General features: G+C 39.7%; 1 protein-coding gene and 1 long non-coding RNA gene across 2 annotated transcripts in view; one reads left to right on the top strand and one right to left on the bottom strand.

Moving 5' to 3' along the window:
• degs1 (delta(4)-desaturase, sphingolipid 1) overlaps positions 1 to 16,714 on the bottom strand; it is a 28,360-nt gene extending 11,646 nt beyond the window's left edge. The window contains exons 1-2 of the mRNA XM_077613734.1: positions 16,491 to 16,714; positions 11,483 to 12,225 (exon numbers count right to left, since the gene is read on the bottom strand). Coding sequence (XP_077469860.1) covers positions 11,483 to 12,225; positions 16,491 to 16,572 — 825 coding nt within the window. The 5' untranslated portion in view covers positions 16,573 to 16,714. The remainder of the gene's footprint in view (positions 1 to 11,482; positions 12,226 to 16,490) is intronic.
• On the top strand, positions 2,561 to 10,278 carry LOC144084912 (uncharacterized). Its single transcript, XR_013303954.1, has 2 exons — positions 2,561 to 2,830; positions 3,214 to 10,278. It is a non-coding gene; the product is annotated as an uncharacterized LOC144084912 (long non-coding RNA).
• Positions 16,715 to 18,546: the final 1,832 nt, after the last annotated feature.

Here is an 18,546-nt window from a genome sequence, read left to right as displayed (position 1 = left end):
AACTATATATCCCAGCAGTCACTGCGCACCGGAAACCGGAAATAGAGTCTGGGGCTGCTTGCGGTAGCCAGCGCTATTACGGTTCGATATTCATATATAATATATATGCGTCTAAAAAAACGGTGCATCCTTTGTGTGTTTAAAATACAGAAATAGCACTCGTTACTGACATGCGGCTAAAAATACGATGCGCCATATAGTCGTGAAAATATGGTAGTTACTTTCATATTTGAATAAGGAGGAAAATAATTTATTTACTTATTCACATAAGTTTGAAGAGTCAAATTTGAAAAAAAAAAAATTGGAGTTATTGTGATAATTATCGAAATCAACCGATGTTTTTTTTTAATCGTGATAACAATTTTTGTCATATCGCCCAGGGCACAAAGGGCACACGTTCATTCATTCATTCATTTTCTGAACGGCTTTATCCTCACTATAAATGTATAAAATGTACTACCAAGTGGACGGCTTCCTGAGGCGGTCAAAGGGGAATGCGCGTGCGTGCGCATATGTCCTGTCCACCTCGGCTAAATGGTCCCTTTATTAATGATTGCAATTCCCCTTATTAAGCGATTTCAAAAACGTAGAAATGCAACGCGGCACATATTTACACACATAAGGTACATATTTACTCACATGTAAAAGTCTCAAATTTATTACAAAGTGGACGGCTTTCTGATGGAGCCAGGTCAAAGGGGAATGCGTGTGCGCATAGCATGCCCGGTCCACCTCGGCTAAATGCTCCCCTTATTAATTATTGCAATACCAAATGCAACGCAGCACATTTTCTCACAGATACACACTCACACACACTCACAAACAGGGCACACGGAAAAATCTAAAATGTACTACAAGTGGTCGGCTTTCTGACGCCATCGGGTCATAGGGAAATGCGCGTGCGCATATCATGCTTCAACACTGATAGATTTGGTATGCTTGTTATTCATTTTAGGACACTAATAAATCTTTCTTATAAGTTTCTCTAATTTTTGTGTTTCTCACATCTTTCATGCAAAATTAGGAAACTTTGACCAATTTTAAAGGGTTTAGTTGGTAGTTGTGAAAGGACCGTGGAACGAATTAGAGAATTTACATATAAAGTACTGCTCTACTTACAAAATTTTCAAGTTATGAAAAAAGTTCTGGAACCAATTAATTTCATAAGTAGAGCTACGACAAGTACAATGAACAAGAAGTGTATTTATTAAATATTAGTTATAAGACTAATGTATTAATATCTAAATATAATGTACATATTAAAAAATGTAAATACTTCAAATACTGTACTCACAGTGAAAAAGTTCCTTTATGCTTGATATAAACCCAAAAAAAAACAAGTTAATGGGAGTTTGAGTCCAAGTCGTTGAAGGGGAACATCCCCACACATGAAGAGCATCTGGCAATTCAGGTGAATTCTAGCACTTTCAGCTCATTTTTGAATGAGAATGTCCAGGAACGCATCCTCTTCCATCTTCACTCAGTGCCTGTTCCGGCCAGGGCCGGGTCGCGGGGCAGACCTCGCTCGCTGCCGGCGCGCACCGCCGGATCAGCGGCCGACAGGCCACACGGATCACCGTAGCCCTGCTTTTAAGCCACGTCGGCACTCTGCAATGAGGAGGCGGCGTGCTCAAGCCGTCTTCAAATCGCTGCGGCTTCACTCAGAAATGGGAAGGCACGGCGTGCCCACAACGTCCTCGGCTTGCTGAGGCTCCGCTCAGCAACGGGGAGGCGAGGTGCCTGCGCTGTTCTCGGCTCGTTGTGGCTTCACTTTTTAGCCATGTTGTCATTTTGCAATGAGGCGGCGGCGTGCCCGCGCTATCCTTGGCTGGCTGTGGCATCGTTCAGCAAAGGGAAGGCGCGGCGTGCCCTCGCCGTCCTCGACTCGCTGTGGCTTAGATGTCGCTGAAGGCTTACCAGGCATTTTCAGCAGCGATGTAAAATCCAAACAAAGCCGGAATTGACTCAAAGTATTCTTTCTCCACGAGGTATAACGTACGCGATGCGAAACGCAACCTGCTGGAAACAAGAGAAGGTAAGGCGGCATGTTTCGCAGCTATTTATAGTTTTCGGCGCACCAATTCTTCTATGGTATATTGCTGCTTCTCCGGCACTTAGAGCCAACCATTTCCACGCCGAAGAAGAAGCAGTGCCCAGACTTCCGCCATTTTTCAGCTGTCTTCAGGTTGCGAGTTTCAGCATGAATTTTGACATTTTTATAAACTTTTTTTTAATACTTCAAAAAAAAAAAACGATGTACTGAAGACGCAAAGTAAAGGATCACAGTAAAATATATTAATACATTATTCTTTTCATATGCTTCTAACTGTCGTATTTGATAAATACACTTCATGATAATTGTGCTTGTGTATTTTATGTTTGTAAGGGTTGTATTAAAGATTATAGAACAGATTATGCTAATTCATTGTAAAATATCTCTCTACTTTCAAAAATCCAAGTTACGAAACTACTTCTGGAACATATTATTTCATAAGTAGCGGCACCCCTGGACTGTCATACAAATTTTATAATGCTATGGTGTGTATTGAAGAGAATTACATTTCAAAACGTATTATGTTGATAAACACAGTCATTAAAAGAATAAATGATTGTACTCCTACAATAATTTATTCCTTACCTTAAGAAATAGAATATATTGAACAACAAAAGCAGCAAACAGAAAACTAACTGTTCACTATTATTATTTTTTCTTCTTGTGTTGACAGGTACAACTCAAGCCAACGCAGTGAGTCGGAGATAGCCGACTATCCTGAAAATTGTTACCAGAAGTCCAGCCTTCTCTAGTGAAGAGAATATCTCGACAAATTTGGTAATATGGGATGCCACTTACTAGCACAATGAAATTACATTTCACACTTCAAACTCATGAAATGGTTCATTACTCCTATGTATACATAATCAGATAAATTGCCATACTTTACATTAAGCGACAATGACTTGAAGACATCTGTGTGACAATATTTTAACAATTATATGTACGAAGCCACTAAAGTTCTAACTTTGGTCTACTAAAGTTTACTTTTTAAAAAATGTACTGCACGAAGCACACTGATCAAATTGAGACAAATTTTGTCACAAAAGTCTTAGTAGAGTGATTATGCTTTCCTGGCGGCTGAGTGGTTAGCGCGTCGGCCTCACAGTGGAGATCCTGGGTTCAAATTCACCTATGTGGCGTTTGCATGTTCTCCCCAGGCCTGCGTGGGTTTTCTCTGGATACTCAACAATGCAAGACATGCATGGTAGGCTGATTGGACAGTGTAAATTGCCCCTAGGTACAAGTGTCCAATTCAGGGGGTCCCCCGCCTCGTTCCCGAAGGCAGCTGGGATAGGCTCCAACACCCTCCCCGCGACCCTAGTGAGGATAAAGCGGTTCAGGTAATTATGCTTTCTCTTTTTTTTCCTTTTTTTAAGAGTTAAACCAACAGTGCTCAATACGTCGATCGCGAGCTACTAGTCTATCGCCACGTTTGACTTGGTAGATGCCATGGCAGTAAGATTCCACTTATGGAATTGTAGTATAATTTGAAATAGGACATGAGCTGTCAGTCCCATCATGTGTCCAAGCACGATTACTACATGCCCACACTATGTTGAAAAAAAAGGAAGAGCAGGGATGTCCAAACTATTCGAGTGTGTGTGTGTGGGTTTTTCCTCCAACGGATCCAGCACAGACCGTTTAATCTTTGAGGTTTCTTCTGAAACCAGAGCACCAGTGTAAACGTATCCTCTTCTTCGGTTGGAACGAAAACCTGCACCCACAGTGGCCCTTGAGGACACCCATGAGGTAGAGGACATTCTATTCTTTTCTCAAAATCTCTAACGCAATCGGAAATTAATGGACTTCATAATGCCATGTTACACTTTGTTGAGTCCTGTTGGAAAGTATTAAAAGATTTGAAGTCCTGTGATAAATCCCAAAGATTTCTTTCATTTCATTCAACAAATTGTATGTTACATTTGATGCCTACTTATTTGCTTAAAGATGCTGCAAATTCAAATTCATGATGTTCTTCTAAAAACATTTAATCTGTTTAAAATTTAGTGCTGAAAACATGGGACATGCTGAGAACAAGTGAGTGCTGAATGAATCACAGAGTGACAGCGGCAAAGGGAATGAAAGCAGTCTGCACTGATTGAGTATTTCTACAAAGGATAGTTTTGTAAACTTCAAGCAGAAGTAACAGAGCTTTGCATGTTATTTTATGCCGGTTAATGGGACAGAATTTCTAACGTCTCTCGCCACGACATCACCTCGTATCTGCTGCACCTACTCAACTCAGCTCCCTGACGGTCAAACATATCTTGATTCCAATAGGTGTACGTTGACATTTGTTCCTTGATAAAAATATTTAAGCATTGATTCAATGTGAATTTCTCATCTCATTTTCTGAACCACTTTATCCTCATTAGGGTCGCGGGGGGTGCTGGAGCCAACCAGCTGACTCCGGGCCAGAGGCGGGGGACACCCTGAAATTCCTGGCCAGCCGATTCAATTTGAATTTATGTGTTGATTTCATTCAACGTTTTATATATTAAACTAAAGATAAACATTTGCAATTGTGCGACGCAAGATGCGCATACGATAATACATATTGATAATTTTAAAATGATTTAAAAAGTTCAGCGTTCTACTGCAGTGAAAGACTTAGAAACATGCCTTCTTTTTCAGAATTGTATTCTGACTTGAATGGTTTAACATGTACAATTGTGTTGACAGTGGAAACATGCTAAACACATTAAAATCAACACTAGCAAGCACCATGAGTGTAATTTACAGGTGGCTTGTACACGCCTACTGAATCATAGCACTGAAAAGACGAGCTGATTTAAAAAAAATCTATTTTGTATATATATTTTTTTAATTCATTCAAAGGTTTTAACAACGGCCTCTACTTTGCCAATTCAACAATGTATTCATTTTAACTTTGAGTTTACAGCATCTTTATAGATGTTCTATCACTGGATATCATTGATCAAATTTAAGATTTGATTATTTTCATGGACGGTCGGGGCGAATCATGCGAACTTGGCTTCCACACAGCTCCAAATATACTGAGCTCTGACGATTAGTGAGGGTAAGATCTTCCTAGTATACTAACTGTTAGAATTATTAGGTAATATTCTATATGTGTTGTAAGCATTTTTCAATAAGTAGTAAAGCTATAAATCAAGTCATGGGATGGACTTCTTCCTGCGCAGTCCTCTTCTCAAGGGCAAGGGAAAAGAGACGGACACTTTTTCCCAGCAGGACCAAATGAGACTGTTATGTCGGGGCTTCACCAGCAGATTTGAAAATACGGCTTTGTTGACATTATAATACTGCTTTGTTGACATTATAATCCTGCTTGAATGCTTTGTTTTCCTTATAATGAAAATATTACGTACCATTGTTTTGGGGAGATGTCACACCATTTCATTTTGAGACTGTTGTTTTTCTAAACCAGAAGGTGTTATTGTACTGATTACATGAACATGTTTTTCGAATGTCGCGATTAAATACAATGATTCAGTTACTAGAATTTAGAATGCACTGGGGGCTAAGACGGTGTCACATTGCATCTCCTTGCAAGTTCGCCGCAGAGTTTGTTGAAAGATGTTTTTCCTTTTTTAATTAAATATTACTAATAATGATTTAAAAGGTTTGAATCATTATTCCAACATTTTGGTCCTTCGAGGAGCCGGGGTCAACAAACCGATAAGGAGTCCAGACGCTGCTGTTCAATATCTGGAGTGACCGTGCACGGCAAAAGAAATCCCTTTCCCAGGCTGGAATATTTCTCGGCAGCGGCTGGATTCTAGTCGGTTGACGACTATCCTTAAAGGAGACATCTATCAACTTGCTGGTGAGTCCGCGTGTGATTGCTGCATATTGTTGACGGGTTCCGAGTGCGTGAAGGCATCACATGCGAAGGCCTTATTTTGAGAAGTAAGGCTCGCGTCCTGGGGATTAGCGATTTTAAAACCCTGGGTATACTAGTCGATGCCAGGTAACGAGACAGAGCATGAGTCTATAAAACTTGGGGCAGTTCGGGGTGTCCTGTACCGCGGTCCGGATAGGTACAAATATAACTCTGACAGTATATCAGGCTAGGGTATACATTTGTGTTGCGTGTGTTACGTGTGTCGTTCTGCGGAAAAAGAATTTGCTAACTGATAACTAAGTGCGAGCGCGCTCCCTTCTAAAAATGGGCAGCGCAAATGTAAAAGCGGCTATTGACGACGATCCAAAGATGCGTCTGCCGTGTAAAGATTGGAAATTTGTTGAAAATCAAAGCGCTACAAGGGTTAAACACCTAAACTTATGGATAAATAAATATGGATTTGCTGGCCAGCTTAATATGCATAAGATATTGATACTGCAGGATAAAATACGTGCTAAGCATGGGGGAAATCTTAACAAAATGGAGCAGGAGGGATATAATGATACCTATTATTGGTTTATGATACATGGGTTAAATCAGTTAACGGTGGGACTGGAAACACAGAGGCTGTGTTATTCCACAGAAAAGAGGACGGGGAGACTGGCCCGGTGGGGAAGAAATGTGTTGTTGTTGTTGTTAAAAAGGAGGGCCCCCTCCGACAAATATGACCAGGTCGGGAGGGCCCGTGGGGGACATGGGGAGAAAACACTATCTCCCCAGGCCGGGGCGCCGCCAATGAGTGATGTGTTATTGAACAATATCCCATGATCGAAGTTGCTAATACTAATGTGGGCAAGGAGCAGGCTCCTACTAAATTTGGATGTTCGAATCCAAAAGCTGATGGTGGCCCGTTGTGTCATGACGGGCGTAATTTGAATTTAAGAGTGCATGAACTGATTGATCGGGTTACGGGGAAGTTTAAAACAAAAGTTAATTATACCGTGATCAGCAGAGCTAAGCAGAGGGATGGTGAGCCTTTTGCAGAATATCAAATCAGGATGACGGCTTGTTTTAAGGCCAACAGCGGCCTCGCTGAAGACCACGCGGTGGGCAGCATTTATCAGGAGCAGCTAAAAAATGTGTTGCATGCTCATTCAAATGTGTTGCATGCTCATTCAAATTATACTTATATATATTACATATATCGCGTGATTGCCTGGACAAAAATGTCTCTAAAAACAAGGCAGGCCTGCTCAAAATGATTTGAATGAGGATTTTGAACATGAGGATGTTGAGCAAATTTTAAACCAGATATCACATTCTTTGGGATTGAATTCAATTGGATTTTTTTGTGTGATGCTGAAAGTTGTAAAATGGCAATTAAAATGGTTATTTCAAAGAATGAAATGGCTTATTGTGGCTTATCCTGGTTTCGTTCCCGTCTGCTAGCGGGAATATTTTGGTTAACAGAAATACAAAACAGCAAATTAAATGTTTAGCGGGGTTGCCAAAACTGCGTTTTGGTCAGACTCTAAACTTGCCGAATAATGCTTTGATTGCGGGGGGAGCGCTCTGTTTTGATGCGGCTGAATATTACAATAATTGGCCTTGGGGGTGCTGAAGCAAACTTGAGGGCAGAAATGGGTTTTGCTATGATATAGTTGTGCTTGCAGCATATTGTAATTTAGTCTTCTCTAAAAAATAATTGCTCACAGGAGGCACAAGAGGGGAAGCATTGGGCACAAAGAAAAGAGAGCACTTAGGAATGTCAACATTGATAAGCTGCTTCTGCAGCGAGCGTGAAGGTCACAGTCAGCGGGTAAGGGCGCGCTTCCGTTTAAACATTTCAGAATAAGAACAAAACATGGTCTGCAAGGGATGCAGAGTTCCGCGATTATCTTCGCATTTATTTTTGGGATTTAATCAGAAATGTCTTTCAAGGTGATAGAAGATCTGTTTGGCTTTGGAATTGGGAATAATACTGTTATTATTGGTTTCTTTTTACTTTAATATAGGAGATTGGCTGGTTAAAGAAAAATGAATGGATTTTTTTACAATATTATGGCATATTGGTTACAATTTGTGGGTCCTTTATTAAGCATCGAAAATTGTAATTAGGAAATGCCTAGTAAAAGGTGGATTTCACTAATTTAATTATTGTAGATTTTTCTTGTGGTAACAGGGAGCTATAAGAAATGGCTCTTATCTTAAGTAAACATAGTATGGGGTGATTTGCAATTTATGTCTTAGGTATTAAGGGTTATTTGGTTGTTAAAGAAATCAGACATGAAATTAACAATGCGGAAATGAGAAATGTCATGGCATTCGTCCAAATTGTTAGGTAAATTGAACCTGGCTGGGGTAGATAAGATAATTGGTTAAGGATAGGCATAGTTTCCCTAGAAGAAACATGGAGCGCCTTTAGGTGCACAAAACGCGTTCCTTGTTTGACCTGAAGGGGAAAATGCTGTGGTATAGGTCATATTGATGACTATTGGGACTTTACTGCCTATTGCTTAGATAAAGGGGACTATCTACAACAAAGTCTGGTAGGGCCTTCCATGGTGTGAAACAAGTGAAATAATGTCTATGTTTTAAAAATAACAGCTCCAAATTATAAAATATCAACCTTGGAGAAATGCTTTAAGTAGATGGGTTGACTAGAATGGGCAAAATTCGATAACATTGAAAGGGGGTGTAGCTTAATGCAGAACAATGAGATAAAGTTTTTTGCAAACGGTTAAAATACTAAAAGGGGGTGTGTGTGTGTTTCAATGTGTGCAACTTTTCCGTTATTGCATTATTGGCGAATAGATAGTTAATCACAGCCACTCGCATGGCAATCTACATGCTGACTGAATGGGGTAAGGGGCGGTGGCAATTGAACAAATTTCTATTTTTAGATATGTGGCATGTGAATCTAATACATTAATTATCTAGTTTCTTCAGGCATCAATCTTGATGATTGGGGGAGCACTCTAAATTTCTTGATTATGAGTGCCAGCGTGGATGAGTGTCTGTCTTTTGTGTTTCAATTGGCTAGCCACCAAGATATATCAATATTCTAATATCAAGGTGGAATATTTCTGAAATCGCTGATAAGCCTTTCAAGGACGGCGGTGGCAGAGTAGGACAGAAACAAAAAGAAAAGAATTTCGCCAAATGAAATTTTTTGATTTCTGCAATGGGAAATTTTGGGAACCTGGGGGACTAAACAAAAACAAAAGACTTATCTGGGAGGGCTGCCATTTTGAGTCATGGTAAATTTCATGCCTCAAAAAAGGGGGAGGTTATATATTCAATCTATATGCAGATATATGGCAAAAACACGGGCGATTCCCCCTTATGTCAAGCTACAAAAGCTACATATCCATTTCAAAGGATACACATGGATTTTATAGAATATGTGTGGTACATAACAGTCCTAAAACAGATTGGGGAAACCTTGTTGCAGAAACTGGTCTAGATTGGCAAGCTTGGATGACACACGTGTGCAAAAAACCATCAGGCCTTCGATAAAATTAACCCATACGGTGGGGCATTACAAATCATAATTCAGACTGACAAATTAACTTGTGAATCTTTGTCTGACGTTTTTCCTAAGTCCATGGGTAAGAAGGTCGTCGGAGATGGAAACACCCGGATCCGCCATAGTAAAATTAAAATCTGAGATGACCAGAGAATTCATTTCTGCAACGGGGAGTTCCCAAACGGGAGGCGGTAAGAAATAATTGGTTATTGTTGATGGAAAATGCAGCTATTATAAATCAAACCTGTATCAAACCTGTATAACATGTATGGGGGGCCGACCTCTCTTAAGAGTAGTACCCGCGCAAATTACCCCTGATTGTGTAAATGAGATAATGACAAAAGAAGATGTAAGCCCAAAATGTATGAAATGGAATAATGTCTACCCAGTTACAACGGCAGCAAAGGACAAGCCTAACTTTTCAACACATGTCGCGTTTAATCATTTTACCTGCTTAGTCCTCACAGGGCACGGTCCGGCACTGGGAGCGATAAATGTGACGTGGTCTGCCCACGTCCTAAAACAGACTACACCCCTGATTCCACGTTCTGACCAGACCTATGGTGGTGGTGGGGTCAAAACAAATTATACGACTCCTGCCAAAATGACTGCAGGACTTTGTGCCTTGGTCTCACTGCTATTACCAGTGTCTGTTTTTCCATCTACAGTAGAGGAGATACAATTGGCTGCACAGAAATCCGGTATGATGGCGGGCCCCTCGCGACGGCGTCGCATGGAGAGAGGGTGATACATTGATGCGATTGGCATCCACGAGGATGAGTATAAGTTGGCTAATCAGATCGCAGCAGGTTGGGAGTATATTTTTCTTTTAATTACTCCAAACAAAAATGTTGATTGGATAAATTACCTGCATTACAATGTCCAAAAACTTGGAACAGGGATTTGTGGCGATAAAGGAACAACTGGCAGCCACTAGTCTGACGGCGTTCCAGGATCGTGCAGCGGTTGAAATGCTTCTTGAAGGAGCAGGGGGCGTATGCAATGTTTGAAAATGTTGCACTCAACAACACGCCCCCCACTGGGTCCCACACCAGGGCCAACGATGGCCTGCAGACCCTAAACCGCAAGATGACAAAGCATCCTGGAGTAGAATAATGTCCGCTGACAGATTTGTGGCCTCACTAATAATGATTTGGCCTAATTTGTGGTAGCCCTTTTTGCTACGATTTTGACATTATGTGGGTGTTGTATTATTCCCTGCTTAAGATCTTTGATGAGCCGACTTATAACCACTGCGATTGCCCCTACAAATTCCAAATTGCATGAATTATATCCCCTACTGAGACGTGCTGACACTAACAGTGAATTCCAGGAGCATGGTAATTACGAGGATGGATTGGACGAAAATGATCTTGTTTTCTGTTTTTCAGACCTGCCGAACGAGTAGCCTAAGCGGGTAAAATTAAAAAACAGCCAACGGTGATATCCCTGTTATTTTGAATTTGTCATAAAATGAATAACAAACATATAGTAAAAGGAGGGAATGTTAGAATTATTAGGTAATATTCTATATGTGTTGTAAGCATTTTTCAATAAGTAGTAAAGCTATAAATCAAGTCATGGGATGGACTTCTTCCTGCGCAGTCCTCTTCTCAAGGGCAAGGGAAAAGAGACGGACACTTTTTCCCAGCAGGACCAAATGAGACTGTTATGTCGGGGCTTCACCAGCAGATTTGAAAATACGGCTTTGTTGACATTATAATACTGCTTTGTTGACATTATAATCCTGCTTGAATGCTTTGTTTTCCTTATAATGAAAATATTACGTACCATTGTTTTGGGGAGATGTCACACCATTTCATTTTGAGACTGTTGTTTTTCTAAACCAGAAGGTGTTATTGTACTGATTACATGAACATGTTTTTCGAATGTCGCGATTAAATACAATGATTCAGTTACTAGAATTTAGAATGCACTGGGGGCTAAGACGGTGTCACATTGCATCTCCTTGCAAGTTCGCCGCAGAGTTTGTTGAAAGATGTTTTTCCTTTTTTAATTAAATATTACTAATAATGATTTAAAAGGTTTGAATCATTATTCCAACACTAACCATTGGTAGCCTACATCCTGGGATGCTGGGGAAGTCATGATGTTCATTGTGATATCCTACATTGAAGGTGAGCAGGTTAAGGGAGCCATAGTAGGAGTAGGTCTCATGACCCTTGAGGAACATGTAATGTTCAGCTATGAAGTGTCCAGATATGGGGTGCAGACCCATGCCCAGCATGGAGCCTGCCAGCATGTACACTACCGGTTTCACTCCCCACAGCCAAAAGAGCAGAATGTCAAAGGTGAGTTGAAGAAAAACATTTGTCAGTTCCAACTGTGTAATAGGTTTAGGGTTGATGCAAAGGGGCCGAATAGCATAAAAAAGCGGTTGAAGAATAATCCAGATAAACTTGCGGAAACGTGTGCAAAAGAACCAGCCTTCAAAATCAGTTGGAATGTCCACATCTACACCATCTCCTCCAAGGTAGCGGTGATGGTCTAAATGATAGCGCTTGAATGAGGCAGAATAGGGTAACCCGATAGGAAGGTTGGCAAACATTGCAAAGTACCGGTTCCACATGGCTTTGTTGTTTCCAAAAGCAGTATTGTGGGAGATCTCATGTATAGCAAGAGTCATTGAATGGTTGATACAGCTCCCAAAGGCATAAGTCCAAAACAAAACCCATTTCCAGTCCATATCTTTGATGAAATAAAATGCTAAAAATTGTATAGTGACCATCACACAGACAATCCATTTAAGCCTTAAGTCAGGACCCATCAGAGACTTGATTTGTGGATATTTAGCTGTAGGAGGAAGAAAAAAATAGTTTCATTTAAAAAAGCATACATTTAAATGAAATGCATATTTTCAGAGTATTTTTCAGAGCAGGGATTCGCAACTAATTACAGAAAAGGCCGTAGTGGGTTCAGGTTTTCATTGCAACTGATCAAGAGGATGCTTTTTCCAATCTGGTATTTAATAAGTGTTTGTCCTTGAGTAATGTATTATACACAAAAGTTTGAGGTTTTCAAAAATGTGATCATTATCGTGATAATTATCGATATCGACGGATTCAATTTAATTTAATCATGATCACAATTGTTGTCATTTCGCCCAGCCCTAGTCGTACCTATACTTACAAATGCTTAAATATACGCAATATTCAGCATCCGAATAGAGGTCGACCGATGCGGGATTTTTAGAGGCTGATAGTCCAAACATTTTTATTTTATTTGAAATGTGAGGTACATTTACCTTGAGATACGAGCTAAATATGTTCCGGGACCGGGCTCGTATGTCGATTTACTCGTGTCTCAATTAAACTTTTCCCATAGAAATTAACTACAGTAATACAGAGCTGCCAAACAACGAAAATCGTATTTCAGAATGGGTAAAGAGAATTTTCAGATTTTGTGAGATTTTTTCCTAGTGCACAAGTTCTAATTTTAAAGTCATTTTTTTGATAATTTTCTCACTTATTTCAAAAAAAGAGCTGCAAACAACACATTAATGATTATTGAGAACTTTATTACACAAAAGCTGTGTGAATGCAATCATGTCAAAATATTTGTGGCAATCAACATTTTCAATACAAAAATGAATAATGAAAGACCTACAAATTTTATACCACATGCAAATTTAATCAATTTTCTTGGTTCTATTACATTTCTGAGTTGCACGCTTGGCCTCTTTTGACTCCTCCCTTGAATATTTCTATTCATAGCAAGCTGCTCCTGCCAGTTGCATGTCCATCTTTACCAAGCACATGGCCTCAAGTGCTTGGTCCCATTGACATCCTGAAGTCTGTCCTGATCTTCCTCACAGCACTGAAAACACGCTCACGTGGCATTCTTGTGGGGAATCAAAAGTATGCCCAGTGCAATCTTTGTTATGTTAGCATATTTTGGGTTTCCAGAGATGTCTTTTATTTCTCCGACTAGTCCCCATTGCACATCTGCTCTCTCCTGTAATATAATGTCTCCTAGCTCCTCAAGTTGCAGCTAGCTGAATTCTTCTTCCAAGCCATCAAACTCACAGTAAGGCTTCATGCATGGGAATCTGTTGATCTGTTCATTGGAAATTTTTCTTTTGCATATTTCACTGCAGTTTTATAAAACTTTGTCACACTTTTATTTCAGGCATTTCTTGCTCATTCATGTACTGACAAACGTTCTCACCAATACAAAGTCCTTCATCATTTTTCTAAAATGGAATACTAATCTTCTCATAATCCACTTTCACTACCAACAAGTCTTTGTCACGCAAAGCAACAGTTTTCATGTTGCAATACTGACAGTTCGCAAAGAATTCTCCTTCGGTTAATGGCGCCAAACACGGATATATAATACTGTATTCCGTCTTGAACTTTTGCAGGCTGCAGTTCGTTGTATTTTTTTTTTATGACAAAATATCAGTATCACAGTTCTCTCATCTTCGCTTGGAAGCCATGGCTACGGTACGTCTATGCTGCTTCAAAAATCTATCGAAACTACATCCATGTGAGATAAATCTGTTTAGGTCACGTGGATGTAGTTTCGATTTGTGCCATCCTCAATCTGCAAATTTTAACAGAAAAAGTTATTAAAAGCAAATGTAAAGTTCCGAAACACCGATCGCGTCAGACATTGCTTGATTTTTTGTATTTTTGTAAATTCATAGTAAAAAGTAGGATTTCATAATTTGCTATAAGCTGGCGTAGTAAACTACGGACGATTCATAGTATTTGGTAGCTCTGGTAATACCTTGACATAGGAGTGACCCGACATACGAGGAATTTGAGATACACGTAAAATTCCGAGCAAATATTTACCTTGAAATACGAGACAAATTTTGAGATACGAGCATTCAAGACAGCCAGGTGGCCAGGTCGCGAGAGGCCGCTTATGATTTCAGCCTGCTGTCTTTCTTCCCACATCTCCCTTGTGTAAAGATCTCTACGAGCACTGGGCAGAGCATTGCATTTTTTCCTGTTTTTTTGTGTTAGTCAGTGCAAAGTTAAGGGAAACACAATGGAACCAAAGCAAGCCGGTTCAATGGAGAGTAGTGCGAAGAAAAGGCGTATGATGACAATCGCTATTAAGCACGAAATAATCAAAAAACATGTAGTGTACGCGTGACTGAGCTGGCTCGCCAATACATATGGAGAAGCTGGAAATTTGCCTTGAAAGCCGCGGTGGAATACATTCACCTCTTTGCCTTGGTTATTGCACAAGAAAGTTTATATTTAGTGTAACGTAAGGTTAAAATGTTTTTTGTGCGTATAGGAATAAGTTCCTTTAAGTAAAAATTTAAGTTTATGTTACGTTACGAGCGCAACCGTCAAGTCTCTCTCTCTCTCTCCCTCTCTCTCTTTCCCTCTCCCTCTCTATCCCATCCGCGAACTCCCCGTTGTATTGAATAATGCCTCTTTATATTATTAAACATCAAAAGCACTAGTTATTTGTTACTCTGTTAGTAGATGGTGAATTACAACCAATAAAAATCAGTTTTTCCATTGTAACGAATGCATTGTAACGAATTAATTTGTATTTAGTTCATTTCTATGGGAAACATTGATTTGAGATCGACATACGAGCTCAGTCCCGGAACGCATCAAGCTTGTATCTCAAGGTATGACTGTAAATACAAATTCATTCATTCCCACCCTCTGAAAAAACACCAAAACACGATATTACAATTGGAAAAACACATTTTAATTGGTTCCAGTTCACCATCTACTGACAGAGTAACAATTAACTATCTAGTGCTTATGATGTTCAATACTAAAATGAGATATTATTCAGAACAACGCGGAGTGCGCAGAGGGAGTGAGAGAGAGAGAGTCAGTTGACGGATGCGCTCGTACCATAACAAACTTTAAATTTACCGGATTTACTCGCATATAAGCCGCCTGCGCGTATAAGCTGCACCACTAAAATTGCCTCAAAATTGTTGAATTTTACAATTTCTCCCGTATAAGCCGCCCCCTGATTGTCAATTTTCACCTTCATATTTATGGTTATCATAGGGAGTACAAATGTGTTACTTTGAAGGGAAAATCTTAAGAAAAATCATCACACGTGGTATTTCTGAGATACTGTATGAATCAAAAGCATATTTATTAGGGTCAATATCATAAGTTAATACGCCTGTCTTTGTAAATGCAAAATATCAAATTATTCAATTTGAAAAAATAAATAATTCTATCTTGAGGAGAACCCTATGCTTTTTAATGACATAAATTACAATTGTCTTACCGGAAGTTTAAGATATGGCGGCCAAATTGGTTCTAATGTGGAAATATCAATTTTTTCGATGGTTCATATTACTGCAATAGTTGTCACTTTTGAACAAGAAATAAAAAGAAAAAAATCAAAGCGGAATTCTGTTTTATTTCATTATCACAAATGTACAATCATTTCCTTTCTGTGGAAGCAGGCTGAAATCATAAGCGGCCTCTCGCGACCTGGCCACCTGGCTGTCTTGAATGCTCGTATCTCAAAATTTGTCTCGTATTTCAAGGTAAATATTTGCTCAGAATTTTACGTGTATCTCAAATTCCTTCTGTAAACAAATTAAAAAAGGAAGTAACGTAAATTTAAAAAATATAAATATACCCAACCCAATAATAAACCCACAACTTCAAATTAAGAGCATCAAAGAGTAACCTGAAAATTTCGTATGTAGAAGCAATCGTAAGTATAGGTACCACTGTATATATGCAGTCATTGCTTGAGCCATAACCCGGATCACGTGATCGTAATTCTCCCTTTGTGTTAAGTTTAGGACTTTAAAGTTTTGTGGTAATTATTAGGCAGTAGCGAATGAGAGACGAATTAAGAACACTGAATAAACGAGATCTGGCCTCACTGTAAATCGGGTAAAGCGCAGTACATCTGACCATGAACACATTAAAAGTTAAGATCACGTCTGCAGCAACGGTTATGTAACCGTTAACCAACATTGGCTATGAAAACCTTGTTCAAAATGGATGTTACTTAATGAACAATCATAAATATAACAGTACTACGACGTCTGTGCTAGAGTGATACGATTTAGCCAACCTTGCGAAACTGACAAGTTAACTCACCAAGGATCTCTTTCCTCCTCTCAGCGTGTGGTTGGTCAGTATACACCCATTCGTAGTCCTCACGTGACACCCAATTCCCCATCTCAGAGAAATTAGTCTCAGGAATATCCCCTAAAGATACGCGTTGAAAATTGCTACCTTACGAAATAGATGTGTTCCTCCGTTTTGCCTTCCACTTTCCACCAACGCCCTGTGACGTAACAGCCGTGTCACGTTCCTGTGAGTCGGAAGTTTACAAGTAATAATACGGAAGCAGTCAGTCCCGAGTTTTTTTTTAATGATGGATAAAATACCAATCTATTAGCTAAAAAGATAGGACATCAATTACTTCTGAACGTCGATAAATTATACTTTACTGACAAAAATATATATTGATTTCAATTTGACAAAGAACTTCAAATGTCCTGATTCACTCAAACTGTTCTGCAATTTAATCCTTTTAAGTGTCATAAAATAAACATGAATGTAATGAATTGATTCAGTGAAAAATAATAATATACAGGGCAAGGTCCATTTGAAATAAAACTTAATGTAAATTGTTTGGGAGCCCCCTGATAGTCTAGTGTAGTGATTCACCTGCCTGACTTCGATGCGGGCAGGCGCGCACTCCATTCCCGCTAGTGGCGGTGTGATTGTGAGTGTGAATAGTCCTCTGTCTGTCTGTGTGTGCCCTATGACTGACAGTCTGCCTTTCGCCCAAACTCAGCCGGGATTGGCTCCAGCCACCCATGCAACCCTTACGTATGTTGCATGTTCTTCCCAGGCTTGTGTGAATTTTCTCTGGGTACTCCCACATCCCAAAAGCAAGAAGACGAATTTCACTGCAGAAGAATAATGACTCGCTAAAGAATAATTTTACCGCAGATGAAGAATGACACACCAAAGAATTTCACCGCAAAAGAAGAATGATGCGGCAAAGAAGAATTTCACCGCAGATGAAGAATGACGCGACGAACATTCTAAAGGCCAGGGAGTACGAGATCGTGCTTTCTGTTTTGTTGCGAGTGAATTTCCCATCGCGCACATTACCACTTGGATAAAGTCAACATTTTTGTTCCAACCAATCCAGCACAGACACTTTGACCAATTAGATTTCTGCAGAACACAAGAAGCACCTGACTGCAACCCACTGATTGCACTTGTAGGACACCAGATTGGTTAAAAGGTGTCCTCTTTATGGGTTGGAATGAAAACCTGCACCCACTGCGGCCCTTTGTGGAATAATTTGCCCACCCCTGCTCTAAACTGTGATGTTGAACAACCTTTGTTCTAAAGTGATTTGTCAGTTGTTTTGAGGCTCCAATGTTGCCACACTTAAGAGAAGATGCAAAGAGGAAAAACTTGCAACTGGCCACTTTAAATACCGTTTCTCATGATTAGCTTCAAATGAGTATATAGGACAAAAGTCAATGAGATTACCAAACAATTGTTGTGTTCCAATAATTAGTGCTGAAGGTATTCCAATCAATCAATCAAACAAGGGTTGCCAAATTTATGCACATGCCTACTTTTGTTTAGGTCATTATTGCACACTTTCTGTAAATCCTATAAACTTCATTTCAAACCCTCAAATAACAGTTTGTCTGCTATATGATATATTTAATTGAAATTGATGATCTGAAAAACCAATGATTTATAAAGGAAAATCTTGAAAATAATCTGGAATGCCCAAACCTTGTCATACGACTGTGTATATACAAAGATTCATTCATTCATCTCCCAAACTGCCTATCCTCAAAAGGGTGGCAGGGGTTGCTGGAGCCTAACCCAACCGCCTTCGGGCGGAAGGCAGGCTACACCCGAGACTGGTTATCAGTCAGTCGTAGGGTACACAGAGAGACAGAAAATCACTCGGACTGCCACTGAGTGGGAATCGAACCTAGGCCTCCCGTGCCAAAGTCAGGCAGAAGAACCACTGTCCATGTACATGTATATGTCCATCATGCTGGGAAAGGCATTCTTCATCACCAAATAGTGTATATTTGTATACAGTAATCCTTGACATACGATTGCCCCGACATACGAGGAATTTGAGATACGAGTAAAATTCCGATCA

Source organism: Stigmatopora argus, chromosome 11 (genome assembly GCF_051989625.1).
Source record: "Stigmatopora argus isolate UIUO_Sarg chromosome 11, RoL_Sarg_1.0, whole genome shotgun sequence".
Taxonomy (NCBI): domain Eukaryota; kingdom Metazoa; phylum Chordata; class Actinopteri; order Syngnathiformes; family Syngnathidae; genus Stigmatopora; species Stigmatopora argus.
Note: the sequence above shows the minus strand (reverse complement) of the source record. Positions and strands in the feature narration are given on the sequence as shown.